The sequence below is a fragment of the Elephantulus edwardii genome, unplaced genomic scaffold, assembly GCF_000299155.1.
Source record: "Elephantulus edwardii isolate Elephantulus edwardi_28Jun2011 unplaced genomic scaffold, EleEdw1.0 scaffold00223, whole genome shotgun sequence".
NCBI classification, from domain to species: domain Eukaryota; kingdom Metazoa; phylum Chordata; class Mammalia; order Macroscelidea; family Macroscelididae; genus Elephantulus; species Elephantulus edwardii.
The window spans coordinates 3,481,826-3,494,425 of record NW_006399973.1 but is presented as its reverse complement, the minus strand read 5'-3'; the positions used below and the strand labels follow the sequence as shown (position 1 = coordinate 3,494,425).

The 12,600-nt window shown below is 40.3% G+C and overlaps 1 protein-coding gene across 1 annotated transcript in view; it reads right to left on the bottom strand.

Moving 5' to 3' along the window:
• Positions 1-12,328, bottom strand: part of TAF1B (TATA box binding protein (TBP)-associated factor, RNA polymerase I, B, 63kDa) — a 129,276-nt gene extending 116,948 nt beyond the window's left edge. The window contains exons 1-2 of the mRNA XM_006898215.1: positions 12,311-12,328; positions 4,246-4,344 (exon numbers count right to left, since the gene is read on the bottom strand). Coding sequence (XP_006898277.1) covers positions 4,246-4,344; positions 12,311-12,328 — 117 coding nt within the window. The remainder of the gene's footprint in view (positions 1-4,245; positions 4,345-12,310) is intronic.
• Positions 12,329-12,600: the final 272 nt, after the last annotated feature.

Genomic DNA, 12,600 nt, shown 5'->3' with positions numbered 1-12,600 from the left:
CTAAGGCCTTTTCCAGATTGTAGCGTATCTAGAATTTGAAAGGTTATATACAGCATAAACTGGAGCGCAGCAGGAGGGGCAGAAAAATAGGAAAAATTGTACCACCACTCCTACTCTTCATAGGTCTCTTCCATCACTTCCTCCAAGTGGATTTCAACACTGCCGTCCTACACAATTCCAGAGAGAATATTACATTGTATCCCTTGTGAAGCACAGCAAAGAGAACCACCAACATTGTGTAACAATTTGGCAAAGGGACTAAATCACACATATTTCAAATATGTAATTTGGTGGATTTCGAGAGACACACAGAGAGAGAAAGGCATAGAGAGACACACATAGAAAAAACCATCATCACCTGCATATTGAAGCTATCTATCTCCCCAACAATCTCATCAGGAAAGTATGCATCCTTTCAAAATAAATGGCTTTTAAGAGCCTCTGGTGCAAACTGAAACATGGCAATTGGTAAGGAATCAAGGAAAGAGCTTGAAAGATGAAATTGTAGGGTAAACAAACCACTTAAGGAAAAAAAAAACCTCCTTTTTTCTATTTGTTTAATATATTTTGTTTAGATTTTTAAGGTAGAAAGTGGCAGTGACTGGTCCCCCAAGAAATATGTGTATTTTTATTGTTGCCATTATATGTTAATGCCACTATGACTCATTCAAACTCTATGACCAAGAGATCTGAATCCTGCCCTATCTTCACCATCCTCACTGTATCTGATATGCATGGGCCACTGTAACTGTAGTTGTGTTGATCCATCTTTTGAGGGTCTTCCTCTCTCTCTCTGACACTTCAACTTTCCTAGTATGATGCCTTTTGCCAGGGGACTGGCCCCACCTGATAACAGTTCCAAAGTATATGAGATAAAGTTAGAATCAACAAAGTTAAGGGCTGTCTCTTTAACCAAAAGTGTCATTTTCATCTTCTACTGATAATCAATCTGTGGTAACAATCCAGTCCAAGGAAATTTCAGCTTCCCTCCCTGGCCCAGTTAAAACATCAGTTGTTCCACACAACCCTTTCAACTTCATTTTTATTTACTGAGGGCTAAGCCAGGAGGTACCATTCCTTCTCTTTTTACCTGTTCACTTGGGGACAGACCAGTAGTTCTCATAATTATTTTTTAGGTAAACAATCAATGATTCACAAAATTTTAGAGAAAAGATTAATCTAAAAGAAAAAAAAGAATACAAACATAAAAGATGAAGTCCAAGAGGGATCTCAGCTTACATATCAACCTATGAACCCACAGAGTGTGCCCTAAGGGATATACTAAACTTCCTGAGAGCAGAATGTTCTCTTTTTCAACCTATAAACTCCAGTGATACTCTGCCTTCCAAGGCCTTCTATTGGCCTCACTCTGTGCCCTTTAAAGTTTCAAGAGTTTTGATCTCAAATGTTCCCTCTTGGTCTGCAAGATCCTTCACTCAGGTATGGGCTTCACTTGTAGAAACTAGGATCAAAGCTAGAGAAGAGTACTGCCAGGAGAACAGATTTGTTCTAGAGAGGGTAAAATCAGGCTGCTCCTTGGAGGCAAGAATTCTGAAGCTTCATCTGACATACTCTGGGCATGTTGCAAGGAGGGACCAGTCCTTAGAGAGGAACATCATGCTTGAAAGGGTAGAGGGATGGAGAAAGAGAGGGAGACCATCGAAGAGATAGATTGATGTGGTGACTGGGGTAATGAGGGTGTCAGAGACAGTAAAGTTGGCACAGAATAGAGCAAGTTTCAGGGCTATTATACACAGGGTCACAAGTGACTCAACAGCACATAACAACAACAACAAAGAGGGATCAAAGTCCAAATTGCTTTTTGTGAAGGGGTTCCATACCTAAATAAACCCTATACACTTGTTTTGCTGGTGTTGTTATTTACCATAGAGTTGGAACTGACACTAAGGGAGGAAATTACCCATCCTTCTGCGGAGCAACTGGTGAATTTGACCTGTGTGGTTGAAACTTATCAAATGCAATATAATCACTTTCCATACAGAAATATAATATAATCAACAGTTTAGATTATACCTAAGTTGAATGAGCCCTAACCCTAATCACTTCTGAATATTAAGTACATATGTATGGTTTTATTGTGTTAGCTGTTTTCACATTTATTCTGATGTTTTTTATGTTCTCAGTGGGAGCACAAGTACAATACGACAGCTTTGAATATTATTTCTGTGATGAGAGACTGCATTCCAGAATCATATCAGAGACAAATATTGCTGTTATTTTTAATGAGAATAAAAATTTTATTAAAAAAATTTCAATTTAGGATGTTAAAAATCTTGATTTTTTTCACCATTAAGGGACTAAGACATGAAGATATGTAAGTACTATAAGAGACAGATGGCATGAGAGAATTTCCCAAAACCAAGGAGTCATGGACTAAATTGTATCCTTGCCACAATATGTGTCACGCTGGCTATGTCATGATTCTCAGTATAACATAACTATCTTACGTGTTGCAAAATCTAACCTCTATCATGTTAATGAGGCAAGGTTAGAGGTAGTTTCATATTCATGTAGTCATTTCCCAGGATGTAATCTGAAGTATTATCAACAAATCAGTTATAAAGGGATTAAGCTAGGATGAAACATTCTCCAAAGGAAGAGTTTCCCCTTGGCTATGGTTCTTGCATCATTTTTCCCCCCTTATGAGAGATAAAAGAAGAGAGACACAAACAGACACAGGGGACTTGGTAACATCGAGAAAGATCAGAGGAGAGTGCATCCTTTGGAGCCAGGACCTTGCACTGGGAAGCTCCTAGCACAAGGGAGGATTAAGACATCTGGAGATCTCTGAGTGATACCAGGTCTACAGATGCCAAAGGAACAAGGACTTTTATCCAGAACTGACAAGAGATTGAGAAAGCCTTCCAGAGCCGGCACCACTGAATCTGGACTTCCAGCTTCCTGGACTGTGAGAAACCACAGTTCCGTTTGGTAAAAGCCATTCATCTGTGATATCTCTGTGACAGCAGCACCAAGGTAACAAAGATGGAGAAAAAAAAGAGACTGACATAGCTAGGACCTTGATTTAGACTATAGCCAGAGAACAGTTGGAAAATAAATTCCTGTCCTTTAAGTCCACCTATATTTGTGGTATTTATAACAGAATACAGAAAAATAATATAAGGTAAATTTGGTCCCTGCTATTCCATTTTTGGCTAGGAGCAGAAGTCTTGTGCCAAGTTCGCCTTTCTTATGCCCATTTAGGGTATCCTCGTTGCTTAACTATGCTCCATGTTGGGTAGCTAAACAAAAACTCAGCAATTATACCCACCAGCCACCGTTGAGGGAAAAAGATTAAACAGGATGCTCTTGTTAAGATTTACAGCCTTGGAAACAGGTTATCTTGAGTCAGTATCAACTCAACAGCAATTTTTGTTGTTGGTTTTAAGGACCATTTAGTGATTTTGAAATATATTCCACACATTCTTTCATGGTTCTGTACTCTGAAGAATACTAGTTCAGTCTGTCAGATGGCAGGATGTCCACAGGCTTGACTATTTTGACTCTACTGTCCTTCAGGTGTGATAACCAAGAAAGGAATTAGCCTTCCAGTATAAAGGTTTACCAAGGCTACATCGTTTCATCTCACAAGTTGTTGCACAAGGAAATGACATAGTAGATAAGAACAGATTCTGCAATCTATACAGTACAAAGACAAAATAACCATATTATCAAAGCTTTCAAAAGTCTCATTTTTCTAATACACCCTATGACTCAAACTTCTAAGCAACTCAGGTGCATTAACAACTCTTAAATAAATACTACCTAATAATATAAAGTGGGTCAGCCAAAAAAAAAGAGGGAGACCTTCACTCCTATGGACTGACCTGGTGACTCCGACAATGAGCTTGTGCACAGCAGCAATTATGAAGATGGCACAACCTGGACTGGGTTTTGTTCTTTTGTACATAGAGTTGCTATAACTTAGCATCTAACAATAGCAACAATACAAAGAACTCTGTTTTCTCCTAAGTATAATTGAAATTATTTCTCCATAAATCATAGCTTGAGTCATGAAAACTCTTTTAAATGTAACTCAACATAATTTTAAAAACTCATTCTAAATATAATTTATAAATTCTTTAACCTATTTGTAAACACTTAAAGACTCTTTACATTCTGGGAATTGTGGCATTATATAAGTGATGCAAACATTTTTGGGGAATTATGCTATACATTAGGCTGAAAATGTACTTTTAAACATTAATAAATTACATTACTTACATCTGTAACATTGTGGCAAGAAGTACAGTAATATCTGCCTTCATCAGTAAGACCCCAAGAGACAGCAGCACACTGAGTACAGCGTTCTTTGAATTCTTTCTAGAAAAGAGAGTAAAAAGGTTTACCACCAAAACACATTCAATACACTGTAGCTAGACGCTGTAGTTCTACTTTGCCTACTCCATATCATTTTACTCTATAAATAAAATAGCACAGAAAATATCGTTTATTTGCAAGTAAGGACAGCAGCAGTTTAGTCTCAGCTACTATGAAATCACTTTAAGGCATTAGAAATTTTTCTAAAATTAGCAGTCAGGGGTAAATAAGGAAGTAGGGGTAAAATTGGAAACAAAGTAAATAAAATATCTGTAAAATGCCGTAAGAAAAAGACAAGTTTGAAGCATAGAGAAGACTTGAAAAACAGAAATAGCACATAATTTGAAACTTCTTCCAGAGGACTATACATATATATCTGCCTCAAATTAAATAGGTTTTCATTGGGGTATTTCAACTTTTCAGATATTTATTCAGCAATATAAAGAGTATTAACTATATATGTAATAGTATTTAATAGGTGAGCAAACAAATGTCCCTATTGAGAACACAGGGAGTTCTGGTGACCTAGACTGTAGAGAGTTGCACTAACATAAAGATGGTGCTACTCTGGTGTTTTGAATCAACCAGCTGCTCCATGAGAGAAGGATCAGCAGTCTCTTCCCTTGCAATTTATAGCCTCATAAAACCTGGCCCAGAAACCCACTGGAGGGCCAGCTATGAGTCGGTTCCAACTGGATGGCAATAAAAAGTGCTCCGGTGCTAGTTGCACTGCTAATTCAAAGGCAGACTAGTGGCATCCATTTCCTAAACAACATACCTCTGGAAATTCTATGAACTTTGACAAATGACTACTTATAGAAAGGTTTCAGGCCTTTTGTTCATAGGGTTGCTATGAGTGATGCTCCACTCGACGGCAATCAACATCAACAACAAAAACAACAACCACAACATAATCTCTAGTGGTTAGAATCCACCAGCAGTTCTGTGGGAGAAAGATGGAGACTCTCCTCCTGTTGTGACTTAAGAAGTCTCACAAACCTGACAGGGTCATTATGAGTTAGAAGTGAGCTGATGGCATGGAGATATTTGTTTTTTCCAAGTATACAGGCAAATCTCGAGTTATAAGTCATTTTAAAATTTAGTCCTTAAGAATAGACAGCTATTGGTCATCTACTTGTAAATAATACTGGGTAACTAGTAGGTACCTATCGAGCTACTAACCGAAAGTTTGGACTGTAAGTAAATCAAAAGAAAGATGAGCCAAAAGACTGACAGTCTCAGAAATAGATGGAGTGTTTAAACCAACTCCCTATCAGTGAGTTTGAGTTATCAACATCATGCTTTTGTACACAGTTGTAATTCTACACAAAATTCTTATTCCCAGATTCTTTAGTGTTTGATGTCTTCTCATCGCTTATCAACTCACAGTGGTCTCATACACAACAGAATGAAAGCACAGTGTGGACACATGTGATGTCCATAATCAGTTGTGAACCATGTTTTGGTTGGCTCATTTTTTAAAAGTAGATATTTAGGCCCTTCTTCCTCGTCTTAGTCTGTAACCTGATAAAACCTATTCAGTATCACAGCAATACACAAACATCCACTGAAAGAAGATGAATGATGGCTGTGAATGAGGTACCCTGGCCCAGAATCCAGGTCTCTGTGCTGTCAAGGATTTATGGTTTAAAATGGCTTTCCTAGCCACTGACTCTTGACGCTGCAACATGGATGGATGGGATCATACAAATAGGGTGTGCTACTCTATCCACAAGGGGACTGTCTATCTTGTCATTAAATTGAGCAATTTAGTTAAGAAATTGGAAATTTCAATACCAACAAGGAAGAAGGAGTGCATATCCTTCAAGGATAAAGACTCCTGTACCAGCTAGCCAGGGATCTATACAAGATCAAAAGCAGCCTAAGCAGAGAACAAAATGAGTTAGAGCTGACTTGGGACTGCTGCCCCACAGAACCAGCATTTGTAGACTTTACCCAGTTTGCTGGAAGACTGAGCTGAGCAAATATGTCCTAACTGGCAGAATTAAGAGAACTCTGTAACACTGACCTAAGCCATGAGGTTATAGGTCAAAACCCGCAACCATGCTTGAGAAGCTGAGTGGGCTGAGGGAGTGTATCCTTCTGTTAGCCTGCTAACTTCCCTAATAAGACTCATAACGATATTGTTCTGTAAAGACTGTGTAGCCAATGGAGCAAATTTCTAACTCAGTAGAGCAGTAAGATTGGTGTTGGAATGAGTACAAGTACATACCATAGGAGGCTATAGCTGACCTAATGGAACTAGTTTTGTACTGTGGATGTTGTTGATGGGGACAGTTCCCCTTTGTGGAGTTGGCTAAGTCAGAGTCGGCCATCCTCATGCTGCCTACACTCATGTGGCATACACTATACTCCCTCACAGAAGACAAGAATTCTATCACCAAGCCACCAGTCATCCTCCTTGCAGGTTATATTGTTGATGTGTGACATGGAATCTATTCAAATTATTAAATTCATGTGACAGAGTAGAATAACCTATAGAATGTTCTTGACATAGCAGATAGCCAGATCTTTCACCCACAAAACCTCTGAATGGATTAAAATTGTGAACCTTTTGGTTAACAACAGAGCACTTAACCATAGGGCCACCAAAGCTCTTTCATTAAATGTTAAGGTAATGGAAAAAGCATCCCACGAATTAGAGTGTTTGCTCTGACTCGTTACTTTTCTTGGTCATGCATCAGGTACATAAGACCCCAGAATTCCTTGCTCAAATAACACTGAGAAGTTGGCAAAAGAATCATTATGGTGGAGAAGAGTTACATTGATCTTAAAAGTGAAGGCTGGAAGCCCCCTCACTCAAGGAGGTGGAGAAAGGAGTCCAGGTTAAAACCAGAGAGTTTATAGTGGCCGAAGGGATCCATTGCTGCTTGGCCTCAGGCTATACATACTGTCCTATAGAGTTTGGTGGTGAATAAGCCCAAGCTGGGTCTTGTTCAATTTAGGAATTCCCAGACTGCCAGCTGGAACAGTAGACTTGCAGCTGTGTTTCTAGCTCTCAGATGAACCCCACAGCACCAGACCCTTACACAACGGGCCTAGAAAAGACCTCACTAGCAGTCAGTGTGTGTGTGTGTGTGTGTGCCATCGAGTAGGATCTGACTGATACAGAAGATTGCCCCTCTGTCTTCAGCGGGGCATCTGGTGGATTCGAACTGTGTGCCTTCAGGATTGCAGGGCAGCTTCTTGCCACTAGGCCACCAGAGCTCCCTCTAGCAGTCATTTTTAATAATGGCTGAGCACAACTGCATTTGAACTGCTGCCCTGGTAATGCACACTGGGAAGGCTCCAGACATGTTTCATAGGGAAAATCTGTCAACGACCTCTCCAAAGTGCTAAAGAGCAATTTAAAAACTAAAGTGTGCCTGATCCAAGCTATGGTATTTTCAATTGCTTCCTATGCATCTTAAAGTTTGACAACAAGTAAGGATGACAGAAGAATTGATGACTTTGAACTGTGGTGTTAGACAAGTGTACAGAATAGCCTACAGACCACCAAGAAAACAAACAAGTGTCTTGGAGGAAGTGCAACCAGAGTGCTCTGTAGAGGCAAGGATGGTGAAACTTCAACTCAGATACTTTGGGCATGCTCTTAGGAAGGGCCATTCCTAACATCATCACGCTTGGAAAAGTGGAAAGTCAGAAAGAGAGAAAACCTTCAGTAAGGTGTACTGACCTCGTGACTATAGCAATGGGCTAGAGCATAGCAAAGATAGTGAGGATGATGCAGGACAGGGCTCGGTTCATATGTTTTTTCATAGGGCTGTTATGAACTATAGGTGAATCAAAGGAACCAACAGTAACAAGTGCCATTCAGTCAGAACCAACTCAAAGCTGACCCTCCAAAAGGTTTTCTGAGGTGCTAAATTGCACAGGAGGAGACTGGCCATCTTTCTTTTGTAGAGCAGACGGTGGATTCTAGCCAACTGCCTTTAGGTTGGCAACACAACTCCTTACCCATCAGGTCACTAGAACTCAAATTATTTTATTATTAAATTTTATTAGTTTTAATGAACATTTACAGGGATTTTGGGTTTTCATTCCTTCATTGCTGCACCAAGAACTCAAATTATTTAATAACTTGATGTTGTTCTCATGAACAATTGAGTCTAAACCGAGTCACAGAAGACCTTCTAATGGGGTTTCAGTCTATAAATTGCACAGGAGACTGCACCTCTTTATCCTGTGGAGCAGCAACCTCATGCCTTTGGGTTGGCAGCTCAATTCCTTACTATTAAGTCACCAGAAATCCCTCAAACTGAGCTGGAATCCCAAAGACAATCTTCTCAATGTGAATAACTGCTTATGAAAACCCACTGAAAGACCAGCTATGGGTTAGTTCCAACTCAAGCAACACACAACAACTCTTTATCTCTTGTTGTTTTTCAAATTTTTATATCGGTTTGCTTATAAAGTTCATATACATTGTGTTTCATGCTATCTTTCATGCATATCGTGTTTCATACAATCATTCAGATTCATTATATTTTCTAAAATGAATCAACAGTGAACTGTGCTCTCCATTGCCCTGTCCTTCCAGATCCGCCATGGATCTTCCCATTTCCTTTACCCACCCCTCCCTCCACACATCAAATTGACAATAGCTCCTAATAGCATCAAAGAGTTTAGCATTTTCAGTGGCACAAAGTGAATGCAAAGTTTTGGTGGTTTTTTTATACAAATTAATTTACAAAGTTTGAATACATTGTTTTTCACACAGATCTTTACCATTCCCTTCACCCCTCAGCAAATTGTGTTTAACAGCACCACCACCACCCCGCCCATCCTCACTCCTCGGCTTCCACCCTTCCCAGCCTCCCTTGGATCTTGATACTCACTCTACAATAACAGTTTTATATAGTCTCTATTCTTATGAGACTGAGTTATTTCACTCAGCATAATGCTCTCCAGTCCCTCCCAAGTTAGGTAGTAATTTATGAAATCATCGTTCCTGCATGCTATGTAGAATTCCACTGTGTGAATGAAAGTACCATAATTTCTCAATCTATTCGACTACGGTTGGACACCTGGGCTGATTCCATGTTGTGATGGTGAATAACGCTGCTATGAACACTGGTGTACAAGTCTCAGTTTGAGCTTCAGTTCTCATCTTCTCAGGGCATATTCCAAGCAGTGAAAGAGCTATGGAATTTCTATGTTTCAATATTTTGAGGAAACACCAAACTGCTTTCCAGAGTGGTTATACCATTTTACAATCCTACCAACAATGTAAAAGAGTTTCTATCTCACCACATTCTCTCCAACATTTATTACTTGCAGTCTTTTTAAACTTTGCCACTGCAACTGGAGTGAGATTATATCTCATTGTAGTTTTTATTTGCATCTCTCTTGCTACCAGTGATTCTGAGCATTTCTTCATGTGTCTGTTAGCCATTCAACAACCTTCCTCAGTGAAAATTCTTTCTTTTGCCCATTTTGTAATTGGGTTATCAGTCTTTTTCTTGTGGAGGCCCAGGAGTAGTCTGTAAACTTTAATTTTGAGACTCTCATCTGAGATGGTATTGCCAAATGTTTGTTCCCAGTCCGCAGGTTTTCTTTTCACCCTGTTGGAAAAAATTTTTGATGCACACAGGGATTTAATCCTTAGAAGGTTCCATTTATCAGTTTTACCCTCTGTAGACTGTGCATTTCTGGACGTATTTGGCAGTCTCTATAACAGACTATTGCTTCTAATCTTGGTTCCAGTTTGTCTCTTATGAACTTTATGGTTTTGGACTTTACTCCAAGGTCTCCGGATCCACCATGAGTTGATTTTTATGTATGGTGTGAGATGTGGATCCTGTCTCAGCTTTCTGAAGTGGCAGTCCAGTTTTGCCAGCCCCATTTGTTGAAGAGGTTGTTATCTTCCCATTTGATAGGATCTATTTCCTTGTAGAATATCAGTTGACCATAAATTGTTGGATATATTCCTGGGTTTTCAATTCTGTTTCATTAGTCAATGTGCCTGTCACTGTATCAGTACCATGCTGTTTTGGTTACTACTGCTGTGTTTTGAGGTCAGGCATCACTAATGCCTCCAACATAATTTTTTATTCTCAGAAATGTTTTGCTTATTCTGTGTCACTTGCCTCACCCAAATAAACTTGACAATTTCCCTTTGGATCACCTTGAAAAAAATGGAAGTTGTTATATGTACCAGGATTGTGTTAAACATGTAGATTACTTTTGATAGGATTGTCATTTTCACAATATTCAGTCTTCCCATCCATGAACAGATGACATAACCCTGACTGATTAAACTGAGGAGCACCTGAAGTGCTTGCTGCAGAAGGTGAAGGACTGCAGCCTTCAATACAGACTGAAGCTCAACATCAAGAAAACAAAGATCCTCACCACTGGGCCGAATGGCAGCATCATGATAGACAGTAATGAGATTTAGATTGTTGACAGTCTCAGTTTGCTTGGCTCTACAATCAACACCTTGGTACTAGCAGCCAGGAAATTAAAAGACAAATTGCATTGGGAAAGTCTGCTGTCAGAGACCTCTCCAAAGTACTGAAGAGCAACAATGTCGGTCTGGAGACTAAAGTGCGCATGATACAGGTCACGATCTTTGCAATTACTTGCTATGCATCAGAGAGCTGGACAATGACTAGGGATGATAAAAGGAGAGTTGATGCCTTTGAGCTGTGGTGCTGGAGAAGAGTACTGAAGATACAACGGACCACTAGGAGAACAAAGAAGTTCATCGTGGAGAGGGTTAAACCAGGCTGCTCTTTGGAGGCAAGGACTGAAGCTTCTTCTGACATACTTTGGACATGTTGCAAGGCAGGTTCAGTCATTGGAGAGGGACATCTTGCTTGGGAGGGTGGAGGGATTATGGAGGAAGACCCTGGATGATACGGATTGTCAGTCACTGAGGTGATGGGGATAGGTGTGTCAGAGACAGTAAGACTGGCAAGGGACAGAGCAGAGTTTAGGGCTATTGTACATAGGGTCACTATGAGTCACAGGCCACTTGATGGCACATAACAACAATCCATCAAGAGAGAACATTTTTCCATTTTCCATTTCTTTAGGTATTTTACTGTGTCTTGCAGAAATGTTCTGTTGTTTTCTTTGTATAGGTCTTTTGTATCTCTAGTTAGGCTGACTCCCAAGTATCTCAATTTGTGGTTGGTTACTGTAAACAGTACTGCTTTCTTGGCTTCCTTCTCTGAGTTTTCTTTGTTACTGTAGAGGAATCTCACTGATTTTTAGATATTGATCTTATATCTTGCCACTCTACTAAAATGGCCTTACTAACTCACAGTTTTTGGGTTGTCTTCGCGGTTTTTCTGTGTACAGTATCATACCAGCTGCATACAGCGATAGTTTAACCATCTCTTTGCCGATCTGGATGGCTTTTCGTTCCTTATCTTGTTGTACTGCCCCAGCAAGCACTTCCAATATAACACAAGTATACATTATAAGTCGAGACAGTGGACATCCTGGTGAAGGTAAAGTTTTAACAACTTGCTAAAGTTTCCAATGATATCAGACCTACCCAAGAGTGTTCCCAAATTAAAATTTGGTAGTACTACACCATACTGGCAAGAGCTCCCCAGAGAGAAAACCGGAAGGGGCTACCTGGGCGCCTTCTGGTTGCACGCCCTGCGCCTTTCCCACCCATTCGAGCATCAAATGAGAGACTGTAGGTTGTCTCGTGAAGAAAAGCTGAGCCTTGTTGCTACTGGCCAACTAATAAAACCTACAACTTTACTGTCCTCGTTAATACATATCGACAAACTTCCCCCTAAGCCAAAAACTATAACCTCTTTCCCAAACCAGGCGCACAAAAGCTTTGCCCCCACCATTCCTCTCCCGCCCAGCATCCTTCCTTTTCCCAGTGGCATCCCTCTAAACTAAATAGCTCCCACTCCCTTCTTCTCAGCCTCACTCTCCCCCAGCATGAGTTTTCCGTGGTTGAGTGCCACGGCCCCCTTACCGTTTCTTCTAGCTCCATAACTTCACCGATACCGCCAGAGCCGCCGGGGACCGTTACCAGGGCAGCGAGCGCCGCTTCCGGAGCAACGAGAACACGTTTCCTCCCGGAAACAAAACACCCGCACTTTAGGTTCCGGTCTCCAGAAGCCCTAGCGAAACTTACCTCCTTCGCGAAAATCACAAATCCTGTTTTTTCACTTCACCGAAGACGACATTCAGATGGCTAACAAACACATGAAGAAATGCTCAAAATCCCTAGCCCTAAGAGAGATGCAAATTAAAATAACTATG